We start from the raw sequence: 14,971 nt of genomic DNA on the forward strand, positions 1-14,971 counted from the left end.
GAAGCAAGACACATAGCCCTCGTGCATATCGAGTGCGGTACTACCGAAGCTTTCGGTAGCCACACCCTATCTTAGCAGACAACACCCTCTGAAACTAGCCTAACTAGATTCAGATATACAAAAATGAATCATATTCAAAACAATTTAAGATAGCGTATGCCTAGCCACAAATCCAAGTCAATAAATCAAAGACAATTAGGATATTTAGCGGCCATGAAGTTTCCAAAATCCTAAGACGGAGGGTACTGAAAACAGGTGTTTCCAGCACCGGGCGACGAAAAATTATGAATAGAAAATGGACTGGTTCCTGATGACCCCGCCTCTCCAGCGGCGTGAATGGGTGCTAACCACCTGGCCGACCACTGGTGTGTGCAGGAAGTTTTTTGAATTTCTGTCGACTCAGAAATAAGCTATATATATATCTGACAGGTAAGTTTCATGACAAAACTTTAATGTACGGCTAATTAAAAAACGGTACGAACATTACGAAAAACTGACGAAAGAATTTTTTTCTGCAGAGTACTTGCGGGCACTTAAGGAAAGTTTTTCACAAATGTCACTATTAATCAAAATAATGTGCTATTAGACTTCCACATTTGTTCGGCAAAATGCAGGTAAATGATTGAATATTACTAGAATGTAAGAGTAGTAGCTTACAATTGCGTTTTTCGACCATTTCGGTTGAGTCAAAGTTGACCGGATGTTGAAATTTTGGCACTTGTCGTGATTTATGAAAATATTTCAAAACTGATAAAAGCTACAACCATGGGTAGTTTTTTGTTGTATTCTACATAAAATTGTGCAGATTTTCATATATAAAACTTTATGTAACGGCTAATATAAAACGGTACAAACATTACGACAAACTGACGAAAGAATTTTTTTTTCTGGCAGAGTTACTGCGGGGACTTACGGAAAGTTTTTTCACAAATTCACTATTAATCAAAATAATGTGCTATAGACTTCCAATTTGTTGCAAAATGAAGGTAAATGATTGAATATTACTAGAATGTAAGAGATTTAGCTTACAATTGCATTTTTCGACCATTTCAGTAGAGTCAAAGTTGACCGAAGGTTGAAATTTTGGCACTTATCATGATTTATATGAAAATATTTCAAAACTGATAAAAGCTACAACCATGAGTTGGTTTTAGTTGTATTCTACATTAAATTGCACACATTTTCATATATAAAACTCTATGTAACGGCTAATATAAAACGGTGCAAAAATTACAACAAAGTGATGAAAGAATTTCTGAGATGTGTCGCTGATGCTTTTTAGTGCGAGAAGAAAGAAATTCGTGCATGCGCGCCTGGGTAACGCTTGTAAACAAAACAAGAGCTTGATCTGTGAAATCCCAGCATCCCTCAAGGCGCATGATTTCAAATTTTTCACAAACTAGGCCTATAACTATTTTTCTGTGAATATTTAAAAAAACTTTTTGTAGTCGACATATCGTACATCAATTAAGCACCCGACAGACAATTTTAGTTGACGTATATTACGTCCAGTCGGCGTTTAAGGGTTAAATAACTTTTCAGGATGAACAGTTTTCCTTGACAAAATGAATCCCATCTTCATGATTTAAAGAATATGCAATGTACCAGACAGAAAACAAATTACCCACCTTGTTTCAAGTTCATTATAATAAACTCCGTCATCTCGCAAGACAAAGAAATAGTTTTCTTCGTAACCTTTGGAAGCTTTGTTTTTGACATTCCAATTATATTCACGAGCCATAATGTAATCGTATTCGTCTTCATCCATGTATTCTACATTTTCATCTTTATCTCGCTTTCTCTTCTTCAGGGTGTCTTCTGTTGGCAAGAAATAGGCAACAAACTGTTCTCCTGACTCATCCATCACACCCCTGGAAAAAAATATAAACAATAGCTGCATTAAGATACTTTATAAATATAAGAAATTACACTTCTTGTACAAGTGGCACATTTAAACCAAAATAAAATCAATTATTTCCTAAGCATTAAATGGAGACATTTTAAATATCCTTTACAATTTCAACATTTGCTTTAAGCTGCCATTTTTCACCAATGGTAATCTATATCTTCACTTGTCTAACAGCCAACAGTACCATTAACTTATAAATGAAACCTTCAACCTGTGTATATCTTCAAAATGCTTTTACTGACTAATTCATAAATCTTCGTTTATTGCAAAGCACCTTATCTACAGGAATCCATACAGACTGTGCAAGTAAAATCAATGCCAAGCTACCTGTTGCATTGTTTTCAACAGGTTTCCAGCTGGTGCAAGGAGATTATTCTATTGTTAAGATCCAGGGTTTGTTCCACATATGAAAAATTATCATTTACATTTACTAGTTTAATCTGATCATCATGTTAGAATTCTAACCTTTCAGTTATCAAAGTTCACTGTTTCCTCAATATTTTCTCTCTAACCCATACAGATATAGTAAAGTACTCAATAATATGGCACAGGCCCATTTTTCCACCAGATATAAAATATCTTAAAAGTTCTACCTGAATGTTTTCTTATACTTTATCACTTAGTATTTCAAGATCACTTTCATACAAAGTTCCCAGTTTACAATAAAGTACAATACTATTATACTACACCACTTTCCCAAGTATAAATATCCTTTATGTTCTTCCTCTTCCCAATGCCCATTTAAATAACATACTAGAATTAATTTCATACTTTACACAGTTCCCAGAGCCCATAATGCAGGATACAATCAAAACGTTCATACAACCAGTGGAGGGAGGAAAGAACTGTCCCCTGATAAAATTCCTCCCTTCCCTGTGAATTGTCAGCATGTCTGGAAAGCAAACTATGTTGTCCTTTCTGATTAACACTCTATGTCTAACTAATTAGTGTAAACACTAACTTAATCTATTAATAAATAAACCAGTCACCTCTATTGAAAATCTATTCTTGTTCCTTTCCAAATCTCTTAATGCTCGATATTCTCCTTTCATCTATAAGCCAAGCCTTGTTTCTGTAACATCATTTCCATTCTATTACTCAGCATTTACTTACCTTGCAGCAATCTAAGTTGTGTTAGGTAAGCATCACCCACCATAACAGTGCAATCCTTTTCTTTGATGGCAACCATACTTTCCAGCAATTTCCTTATCTTTGGTAGCTTGTTCAAGAAGTAATTTTCTCATAAACCTTCAAAATATAACAGAATGAAACTTTCACCAACCTAATCATTGCCTGTGACATTTCTTCTAGTTGTGCAGGCATTGGCCTTCCAACAGGTGCAGGATCGGAGTCAAAGATGACTTGAGCGCATGGGTATTTCCAAAGAGCAAAATCAGGAAACACAGGTAATTCTTCTACCTTTGTGACACCTGGTTTACTGTAATGAACATCAAGAGGACCTTTGACATCCTTGAAAGTGTTCTCAATTGCCCGAAGCTGACTTTCCCGATCAGTGTACACATTCTCATCCTGGAATAGAATCCCAATAAGTAACTTTTTTTCTGAAAGAAACTTTTACACGTTCTAAAATAGCTACAGCCAATAATGCTCAAATTTTATACTAAAATAAAAGAGATTAACCTTACAAATAATTTCACCTTACTAAATATATACAGTAAACCAAGATGTTAATTCATTACCATTTGAATTTCTAGTAATACAGTTGTCATAAAATTTTTGGGCAAAAGGCCTTTTTGTGTGGTATAACAATATGCACGGTCAGACAATAGTATGTTATGTAGCAACCACCCTATCTCATAACAACCTCTTGCTTAAAAAAATTATTAATATATCTAATCAAATTCAGTTGGTTAACACCATCTAAAAAATGATATTGTTATTTTACAATAAAGTTTTGTACATACTTACCTGGCAGACATATACTTAGCTTACGTCTCTGACGTCACGACAGAATTCAAAACTCGCGGCAAACGCGACAGGTAGGTCGGGTGATCTACCTTACCTGCCGCTGGGAAGCGGGTGTAAGAACCAACATACCTTTCTTGCCAGATTTTTTCTCTCTTATACCTGTCTCCTGAGGGGAGGCTGGCGGACCCCATCCATCATATATGTCGCAGGTAAGTATGTACAAAACTTATTGTAAAATAACAATATCATTTTTTGATACATGAACTTTCCTGTCAGACATATACTTAGCTGATTGACACCCTTGGTGGAGGGTACAAGACAGAAAATAACAAAGAAAAGGTAAACAACACCTGTTGTAGGATAAAAATAACCTTGGTTCTTACCTGTTTAGGCTGAAGACTTCAGATACTGTCTATTAGTCTGCATAGCCATAAGAGCTACAGCGATGGGGCGTGACCTACAGCTGAAAAGACTCTTTGGGTCTACTAACGGGACTTGATATCGCTTACTTAGTAGAATAATCCAAGTCGGATCATGTCAACTGGGGGGTTCGCCCTCTTCTATGGACGGAGAACCTGTCCACTACCAACGCAGGGAGCTTCAAACCAAATCCGATCACCTAACCAAACTAAAGTTATTAGTATTACGAAACGAAAAAGATGCCTACCTGCATCATTTTTCATACAACCATATGAACTCAATTAGCAAAAACAAGGGAAAAAACTACTAAGGATATGTTCCAGCTCCCTGCCCCAGCACCGAATCCGCCGATACGTACGGGCCTAATGCGAAGCACTCGTCATACGTAATACTGACGTCTTTTAGGTAGTGGTTGGCGAATACTGAATACATCTCCAGAATGTAGTTTTCACCAGATTCTGAAGAGACATATTCTTATTAAAGGCCAAGGAAGTGGCAATGGCTCTCACTTCATGAGCCTTGACTTTTAGGAGCTTGAAATGTTCTTCATTACAAGATCCATGTGCTTCTTTCACAAGACTTCTAATGAAGAAAGACAGCGCATTTTTCGACAATGGTCTGCTGGGGTCCTTTACAGAGCACCATAGTCTGTCCTCAATGCCCTTAAGGGTTTTCTTCTTCTGAAGGTTAGTATTTTAAACTCCTAACACGGCCAAAGAGTTCTTTCAGGTTCTTCCCCTACTAGGCAGCCATAATCCCACAAAACCTCAAAGCTCCTTGGCCAAGGATTTGAGGGGTTCTCATTCTTTTGCTAAAAACGAAGGAAGGAAGGAACAAACCACGGAATCTCCTTTGAAACCTACCCTTCCTTCTAGGGCATGAATCTCACTAACCCTTTTAGCGGATGCTAGAGCCATGAGAAAGAGAGCTTTCCTCGTAAGATCTTTGAAGGAGGCTAAATGTGGTGGCTCAAACCTAGAGGACCTCAGAAACGGAAGAAAAACACGTCCAAGATTCCAACTTGGAACTTCGTTCGAAGTTTCTTGGAAGTTTCAAAAGATCTTAAATAAGATCATCAGATCTTTTGTTATTCGAAGATCTAAATTCCTATGTCTGAACACAGAGCAGCCAGCATGCTCCGGTATCCTTTAATAGTAGATACTGCCAAACCGCATTTTTCTCTGAGGAAAACTAGGAAATCTGCTATCTGAGTCACAGAGGTACTGGAAGAGGAAAACTTCTGGTTCCTGCACCACGGCGAAACGGACGTTCCCCACTTCGGGAACTTGGTTCTTTAGACTGTTTAAAAAAAAGGGTCGAAGGTTTTTCCTTCTAAGCTGGGAGGCGAGGCCCTTAGGCAGCTTTTTGTCCGGGGAAAACCCCTTCACTCTGACAAGACTTTTGACAGTCGAAAGCCAGTCAGATTGAGAGCGGGGAGGTTTCTGTGATACCTGTCGAAGTGGGGTTTGTTTGAGCAAATCTTGTCTTTGTGGAAGTGCTCTTGAAAGTCCACCAACCACATTCCAGTACCTCTGTGAACCAATCTTGGGCGGGCCAGAACGGAGCTACTAGCATCATTCTTGTCATCTCCGAGATCGCAAATTTCTTGAGGGTTTGTCCCAGTACTTTGAAGGGGGGAAAGGCGTAGACATCTAGACCTGTCCAATCTAGGAGAAACGCATCCACTGATACTGCTCCTGGGTCTGAGATCGGGGAGCAGTAAAAGTTCGATCCTTGTGTTCCTTGCTGTTTGCAAAGAGGTCGATGTGAGGTCTGCCCCATCTTCTCCACAGGTCTTGGCATACCTCTGAGTGGAGGGTCCACTCGGAAGGCAGGAGTTGATTCTTCCTGCTCAGGAGATCGGCCCTGATGTTCCTTTCTCCCTGTAAGAATCTGGTGAGAAGACTGATCTTCCTTGTTTGAGACCACAGCAGAAGATCCCTTCCTGTTTCGTACAGGGAGAAGAGTGTGTCCCCCCCTGTTTTTTGATGTACGCCAAGGCGTTGTGTTGTCCGAATTGACCTGCACTACTGCATTTCGGACGTGGGGCTCGAAGGCTTTCAATGCCATCCAGAACTGCCATCAACTCTTTCTTGTTGATGTGCCAGGACACCTGATCCCCCTTCCAGGTGCCTGACACTTCTCTTGCCCGAGCGTCGCTCTCCCCAACCTGCTTCCGACGCGTCGGAAACAACACATGGTTGGGGTTTGGCATGTAAAGAGACATTCCTTCCACAAAACGAAGTGGGTTGTTCCACCACCAAAGGTCTCTCTTGATTCCCCTTGAGATCTTGAAGGAGAACTCCAGGTCTAGGGAGAGACGCCTCCAGTTCTGGTATGGTAGAAGAACTGTAGAGGCCTGAGATGCAACCTTCCTAGAGAAACGAATTGCTCCAACGAGGAGAGTGTCCCCAGCCCCAACAAGACTCATCCATCCCTCCCTCGCTTGTGTTGCATGCATCTTTCTCTAGGAACGGTTCCGTTATTTTTTTTCTCGTAGCAACGAGCTATCCTCTCTGGCGACGGAAAAGCCCGAAAAGCCAGAGAAGCTATCCGAATCCCCAGATAGATCCGCTCTTGGCTGGGATTAATTGAGACTTCTGGAAGTTCACCAGAAGTCCCAGATAACTTGCCATGTAAGGGTCTTTTGAAGGTCCTCCAGACATCTTTCTTGAGACTCTGCTCTGATTAGCCAGTCGTCGAGATAAAGCGACACCCTCACTCCCTCCAAATGTAGCCACTGCGCCACGTTTTTCATTAACCCCGTGAAAACTTGGGTGCAGTCGACAGGCGAAGCACAAGGCCTTGAATTGGAAGATGATTCCTCCCATCATGAATCGTAGATACTTCCGTGAAGAAGGATGGATCGGCACATGAAAGTAAGCGTCCTGAAGGTCTAGAGACACCATCCAGTCCCCTGGACGAAGAGCCGCTAACACTGAGGAAGTTGTCTCCATGGCGAACTTCCTCTTTTCCACAAAGACGTTCAGGGCGCTTACATCCAAACCGGTCTCCATCCTCCTGAGTTCTTCGGAACTAGGAATAGTCTGTTGTAAAAAACCCGCAGAGTGGGGATCTTTCACTAGTTCTATAGCCTCCTTCTCTAGCATGAGACCTACTGCTAGAGAAAGGGCTTGATTCATGATGGGTCCTTGTACTTGGCCACCAACTCCCTCGGAGTTGTCGTCAATGGTGGTCTTGACGAGAAGGGAATGAGGTATCCATTTTGCTGACAATCGATAGGGACCAATTGTCTGCCCCTTTGTGGGCCCAGACGTCGGCAAATTTCAGTAGTCTGGCACCCACTGATGTCTGGAGTCCTTGATCGCTATTTCTTCCTCTGACTGACCTAGAGAAGGGTTTTACCTCTCTTAAAAGGTCTAGTTCCTCTGTTGAAGAACCTCTGACAGCGGGTCCTCCTCGAAAGGCTCCTGTCTCAGAGGAGTCTCTTTCTTGGCCTTGGGTTGGAAGACAGAGCGAGGTTTCCTGGCCGCCTGGGCTAACATGTCCTGAGTAGCCTTAGCTGAAAGGGCACTCGAGACATCTTGAATAACTTTTCTTGGGGAACAGAAGAGGAGAGAGTTGAGCATACATAAGAGAGGCCCTTTGTGCATGTGAAACTGCCTTAGTGAGAAACGAACAGTAGACTGACCGCTTTCTTAATAACTTCAGCTCCAAACAGTGAGGAGACTTCACTCGAGCCGTCTCTCACTGCTTTGGTCCATGCAAGTGAGGACGCAGTTAAGATCTTCAGGAGACAGTGAATCAGGGGTCTGGGTCTTATTAGCCAGAACTCCTAAAGACCAATCAAGGAAGTTGAAAACTTCCAGGACTCGGAACATTCCCTTCAGTAGGTGGTCAAGTTCGTTCATCCCCCACGTAGTCTTGGCGGACAGGAGGCGGAACGACGAGCAGAATCCACCATGAAGAGAAGTCCGAGTCCGCAGACGAAGGGGAGAGCGAGGGCCTAAAGGTTCGCCCGATTCGTACCAGAACCCAATCTGCCCCAAGTCAGTTTAGACGGGGAGGAAAGAAAAAACAGTCTTCCCTTTCTCTTCCTTAGAAAGGAAGCCATTCCCCAAAACCTCTAAGCGCCCTTTCTTCATGGGGAAACGGTAGGGTTTTTCATCCTTACACAAAAGACGAAACCTTCGACGTCTTCGAAAGTGGAGAAATAAAGAAAGAGGAGGAAGGAGAGGGGGGGCCCAGGAGAAAAGGATATCTCCGAAAAACTCTTGCAGGAGCAAATCTGTCAACCTCTTATAGGAGGAAACAGAGGAGTCTTTTGGTCCTTCTTCTTCTGAGGGATCCTGTTCTTCCTGAGCTGAAGAACCCTCATGATCCTTAGAGGCGCGACTATCCTTATAATAGTCTCTAGAGGAAGTAAGACGTTTACGTCTTTGGAGACAAAGCTTCAGAAACGTGCCTACTTGCAACATCCTTCTTTTCTGGAGGAGTGCGTTTTCCAGATTCTTGGAGCCTAACAGGAGTAAGGCGGCTGTAGGAGCAAGCAGCTCTGTTTGACGACTGCCTATCAGGCTCTTGGCGCCTATCCAAAGGAGGAGCGGCTACCAGGCGAACAGCGCCTGCCATACGAGAAAGCGGCTACCAGGCTCTTGGCGCCTGAACCGAGGAGAGAGGATCTCTGGCGACGGAGACGAGCGCCTACTAGGTGAGCGCCTACAAGGGGAGAGCGCCTGCTAGGATCTCGGCGCCTGACTCGAGGAGAGTGAAAGTCTGGAAGAGCGCCTCCATGGAGAAACGCGCCTAACAAGCTGACGCCTGTCCAGAGAAGAGCGCCGTCCGATTTAGGGCGCTTGTCAAGGAGAGTGGAGGCGAGACGAGAGCGGCTACGAGGCGAGTAGCGCCTACTAGGCACTTGGTGCCTATCAAGGGGAACGATCCTGTCTCCGAGAAGAGCGTCTGTAGGGCGAAGATCTACGAGCGTCTGCTCCTTGTCCGAAGGAGAACAAAAGACATCCTGTCTGTCACGAATGGCGCTTGGACGCAGATGGGATCTTGTCCGAAGCAGAAAGTCTCCTGCGAGAATCCGAACGCACAGGTGAGCGGGCCGCTTCCGTCGAATAGCGAGAGTCAGGAGAGGGGAGCCTGGACTTCTTTACAGGAAGCGAGACGTCCTTCCTACGACGACACGATACGCAAAGAGAGCCAGCCGAGCCACGAAATCTGCGCCTGAAGGTTAACCAACACCCTTGCAGGAGAATTCACAATCTCTTGAACAAGGTGACGATGGCCTCGATCTCTGCTCGGGAAACGATACTCCAGAGATCTCTTACGTTTTCTTCGCGTTTCCACCTCAGGCTCTTCCGAAAAAACTTCAGGGCTGGATGGAACGGGCGCAGGGAGCGTTCCAGGCTCTCTTCGAAGGGCGCGAGGCTTCCGAAGAGCTCCATCCTCGTTTAGGAGAAGGCGAAGGCGAAGACGAGAAGCATTGGCGCAATATTTCTCTCTTGGAGCGATCCAAGGTAGCCTGGGAACAATCAACAGGAGCTACCGAGGGGACGCCTGACTGGTGGGGATGCTCCCTAACCTTCCTGCGGCTTTCGACTTTCCTCCTCCACTGGGACTGGAGTATGGAAGAGGTCTAGGCCTGGAAGCATTAGGGAGCCGATCAGACGCACCCTCCACTGCACTGGGTTCACTGCACAAATCACTATTGGAATCACTCTTACCTTCTAAACGTTTAATTTAATCTCCATACTGCGAATGGTGGCATTTCATGGAGGCCACTTCCGAAGCGCATCTTCGGCTTCGGTGCAGGGAGCAGGAGCTGAAACTGGCAAAGGAGCTACTTCTAAAATAGGATTATCTATATCCAACTCGCTAATACAAGATCTACTACTGCTCCTAGAAGAAGCTTTCCTAACTTTAATCCTTTTCAAGGGTCTTTCCCTCAAATAGGACAAAGACAAAGCGACTTCCATTCATCCTCATTCAGCTTTTCACATTCATTACAAGGATTATTAAAGGTGCATTCATTCCCTCTAACATTCAAACATACTGTGTGAGGGTCTACCGCAGCTTTCGGTAGCCTCACCTTACACTCAGTCATACAACAAACTCTAAACATAGCAGTTTTCTTAGTATCAACATCAGACATCATGAATCCAAAGAAAAATCCAAAGAAAAGTCAAATAACTGTCCACAAATCGCGAATGCCAGGCCAAAAGATCGGGTACTTCACCAAAAGTCCGTAGAAACGAATCCAGGGCGAAAACGAGAAAGAATGCAACTTCAAGACGGTACTACAACAGGTGTGGTCGACACCGACGACAGAAAAAATCTGGCAAGAAAGGTATGTTGGTTCTTACACCCGCTTCCCAGCAGCGGGTAAGGTAGATCACCTGACCTACCTGTCGCGTTTGCCGCGAGTTTTGAATTCTGTCGTGACGTCAGAGACGTAAGCTAAGTATATGTCTGACAGGAAAGTTCATGTACAAAAATATAATTCAGTTAGTCAACATCATCTATAAATAACATTTTCACACAACACAACACGGTAACACAGGTTTTATGATAATGCAATGATCATTTTACTGTGTCCATGACAAAAGTCAAGATTAAGAAACTAAGAAAGAATCACTCGTAATAAACAAACAAAGGTTTACTTACCTGAGGATCTTGGCAAACTTCTTCATGCCTTTACATGACAAATATAAAGCATTCATAATTCATATTTCTGGGCTCAGCTCGTGTCGGCCTATGAAAGGATCCTTAATATCATTCTTTCTAGGTAAAATTGATCTAAAATTACCAGAGAAAAACAAAATTAAGAAAATGTCAGTAAAACTGACTCGCTCACTCTTAAAAAGAAGTGTCGGTATGATAATAGGGGCGAGTGGGGAACACTACCACGAGACAATCACCAATTAGAACTTCCAATCAGAATCCCCCCAAGAGAGAGCTGATACCAACGGGCGATGCAGCCGCTACTACTACTACTAGAGGACGCCACGGACAGCAGCGCCCCTATGCGGACAAATCCTTAATTTTTAGCGCTAGCGTCAAGACGCATTTTCCTTGTGCTGCTTCTTTTTAAGGCACGGGATTTATCTTCAATTAATCTACCATGGAACGCTCTGCTATTGCCACGGCTAAGTTAAGTAACTCATAAGTAATGTTTTACCGCTTTTTTATCTTCCGGGTACCAGTATTTTCCTCTTAAATAGGTCATATACGGTTCCCCGGTGTCTCGTGGCGGCGCCATGCTGCCTCGTTAAGAATTCCCGGTCCTCCATACTGGGACTTCTTATACTTTATGGGCTTACTATATTACGTCATTGTTTTTACATAGAGTTTTAAAGGCTTTTAGTAGTTTAGCCTCCTACCATATCTCTTGTTAGTTTGGTATTTAGGGCTATTATCATTATTCCGGCCCAGCATCCCGGCTCTTGCTCTTCATCGGCTATCGCTGGCTCCGAGTAGGCTTCTGTTTCTTGGGACAGTCTGCCTCCTCCTGGTGGGCTTCTTTCTCTTTTTTACTAAAAGTGTCTTTTCCATCTTTTCGATGTATATATTTTTTATATTTAGGGTTGTTAGTCTTAGCCTAGGTGCTTGTTCCTTGTATTGGTACAGCCTGGTTCACGTGGCCCTCTCACCGGTTGTGGTTGCTCGCGGTCCTAGGCCACTTGCGGTCACGTGTTCCATCGCACCTTACCCTGCCCCTGCCCTCCCTTTCTGGTATAGGGAGGTTGCTGGGGGACCCCTTGGTTGTCATGACAACCTCAGTCGCCTTCTCTCTCTCCCTCTCTGAGGTGGCCAGGGGTTCCTCCCAGCGGGGGGATATAGGGCGACCACTCATGACGGTAACCGGGTCTCCATGCGGGTAGTCGGTGAGGCGGGGAGGAGTAGGCCATCCCTCCCCCCTCTCTCACTCCCGCCTTGTTACGCCTGAGACCTTCCTCCCCCCCTCCCCAGTTGCTCAGCCACCTCCCTCACTATAACGAAAGGAGCCTTCCGTCGTCAGGCGGCCGGGGCCACCTTTGCGGTTATAGAACTTACTGGCTCCGCTAGCGGGCGGGGTGGTCACTACTAGTGGTCGGTTGCTTGCCTACTATATCCTTACATCTCTCCCCCGCTACCGGAAGGGAGCTTGCTTCTTACCCGCGCACATCTTCTAGTAGACGGGCGGAGAGAGGTTTGTATTATTTTTATTTTAAGGATATACCCTAATTTTTCATGAATTGTGTAATGTTGTTATGAATATCTACCATCCCCGCCATTTTCCGTCGTGGTTTCCAATTACCACCACTCCTGGTTGGTTTCCTTTTGTGTCCCCGCCATCAGCGGAGCTATAACCTAGGGCACACAACCAACCTGGTTACACACGTAATTTGGCGGGGCTCTGGTTTAATCTAACTTTATCGCTCCGGCACCAGCGGAGCATCTGTTTAGGACTGTAAGTGTTTACCTGGTACTCATGTATCTTTCCACTTACAGGCTACCAACTGTCAGGTCCCAGCGTGCAACGCGACGCTGTACGATCCCTGCGGACACGATGAGTGGCAGGTCTCACGGCCCCCTGTGCCACGTCATACAATGAGATGATCGTCTGGCACCCAGAAGCCTGCGCCATCTGCTACGACCTAGTCGGTCAGCTGGGAGATGGGGTAAGTCCGTTATAGGCTTCCTTATCATTTACTAACAACATCTTAGTCATAAGTTTGTTAACCCCGTTCCGCCACTAGAAGCTAATCTCGCCTTTCTTTCAGGCTACTGGTGTGAGGGAAGTCGCCCTCGCTACCCTGAAAGCGTGGGTGGGCGGCTTCGGGAAGAACGCCGCCAAAGGCCAGCCATACATTCTTGATAAGAAGCTGGCCGTCCAGATCTTCCCCGCGGGCAAGTCGACTGGTTACGTTGACCCCTTGTCCGCGGCCCCTCTGATAGCCTCCATCCAGCAAGACCTCCAGCAATCCTTTGGGGTCGTAGCCTCCCAGGAGTCGGTCCCGACGTCGCTGCCCTGGACCTTAACATCGAGCCCATGGCGGTAGGGGTAGAGGATTTGTTGGTTGAGGTAGGTGTGTCGGGCGCCCAAGGTCTTTTTTCCTTGGGTGCTCCTGGATCTTCTCCTGTCCCTTCTTCGAGTGCTTCTTTCCAAGGCTTTGTGGGATCTGAGATCCCTACCCGCTCTCCCGCTCTCTCTGTACCCCCAAAGGTGAAGGGACAGAGAGAACCGAAGACTCTGGCCAAGACAACCTTCTAAGAAGTCGTCTTCGGTCTTATTCGGCTAGGAAGTCTTCGACTTCCTACGCCGACGCGGTGAAAGCAAAGCCGAGCTCTTCTCACTCAAAGAGCTCTAGAAGCAAGGCTTCTAAGGAGAAGGCTGCGCTCCCGCCGAGCCAGTGCCTTCTCCCGCCTCCACCGCTTCCACTCCCGGCTACGCCGGTAGGCAGGAGCAGGGCCTAGCACCTTTGATCACCCTATGCTTTCTCAGCAGTGGTGATGCAACAGGTGGGCGAGCTGGTTGGCTCGCAAGTCTCCGCCCTGGGGACGAGATTCGAGCAGATGTTCGCACAGTTGTCGAGCACTCTGTCTCAATCAGGCCAGTCGATACAAGATCTCTCTAACAGGGTTAGGGAGAATGAGGACCGAGTAGCCGGGCTATCTCAGGTTCCTCTTCCAGTCTCCCCAGTGCCAAGCACTGGCATTCTCCAACTCCCCTCCCACCATACGACTCTCTGCCAGCTTTCTCCATGGAGAACCCATGGAGAGTAGCTGCCTACGCTCCTTTCAAGGATGGGATGATCTCTATCCCGGAGTGTGGAACTCGGAGGATTGAGGACTTCGAGTTTTACCCTCCGGGTCTGACGCCAGCCTTTCATCGGTTATGCTAGGCTGACTGTAACGGCTCTGACTAGGGAAGACAAGATCTCTAGAGAGTCTGTCCTATATAGTAGAGATCATGCTCAGCGGGAATGGGTTCACTGCCTTGAGGACTGGGAGTGTACGAACACTAAACTCCAGGCCTACAAGAGTCCCACTTACTATTTTCGCGACGGAAGAGGAGGTTTCTCTTCCGTTCGCCACGAAATTAGTGGAGAAGTCCCTTCAGGCAGTCCTCAAGGATGAGCCCATCCCACAGTGAGGGAGGCGGCGTCTACTTCTCCGCTCTTCCCGGCTTTCGTGGGGAACGTGTGAGGAACTTGCCAGCTACGTTCACGCTTGGTAAGCTCAAACCGGACTGCGCCATGGACCAGTTCGGCGAGAAGCTACCAAGGCTGCCGGATTCCCTAATCCAGCAGAGTTTGATGCGCGAACCAGGTTTGGCAGGTCCCTCAATTCCCTTATAATCACGGAAATGGCTGCTCTCTCTTATGCTACGGAACCGCTGTTCAAGATTTTAGCAAAATCTCAGTTCCAGACGGTACTAACAGACGCTTTCGACTTCTTCCAGGCTAGGAGGAATTGCCGGAAGCATGTTCTACAGGAGTGTACTATTAGGCACGAGCCGAATAGACTCTTGGCTTCTAGCATGTGGGGAGCGGATCTCTTCCCAGAGTCCGCTGTCAACAAAGTGCACCACGAAGCTGCTAGGCTCAACCAGAGCCTTAGAGCTAGGTGGGGTATTTCCTCGAAGAGGAAACAAGAATCTGTCCCCACTGCTGGTAAGAAGCAAAAGAAGGCTGGTAAGAGGTTCCAGGCGTATCGGAAACACCAGCAACAGCAGCAATTTGTGCAGGCTGTTCCAGTTAC

General features: G+C 45.6%; 1 protein-coding gene across 1 annotated transcript in view; it reads right to left on the bottom strand.

Moving 5' to 3' along the window:
* Window positions 1-14,971, bottom strand: part of LOC135207319 (RNA polymerase II-associated factor 1 homolog) — a 178,818-nt gene that overhangs the window by 52,685 nt on the left and 111,162 nt on the right. Inside the window, exons 5-6 of the mRNA XM_064239019.1 lie at window positions 3,192-3,439; window positions 1,629-1,871 (exon numbers count right to left, since the gene is read on the bottom strand). Of these exons, the coding sequence (XP_064095089.1) occupies window positions 1,629-1,871; window positions 3,192-3,439 (491 nt within the window). The remainder of the gene's footprint in view (window positions 1-1,628; window positions 1,872-3,191; window positions 3,440-14,971) is intronic.

Source organism: Macrobrachium nipponense, chromosome 11, assembly GCF_015104395.2.
Source record: "Macrobrachium nipponense isolate FS-2020 chromosome 11, ASM1510439v2, whole genome shotgun sequence".
In the NCBI taxonomy this organism is placed as follows: domain Eukaryota; kingdom Metazoa; phylum Arthropoda; class Malacostraca; order Decapoda; family Palaemonidae; genus Macrobrachium; species Macrobrachium nipponense.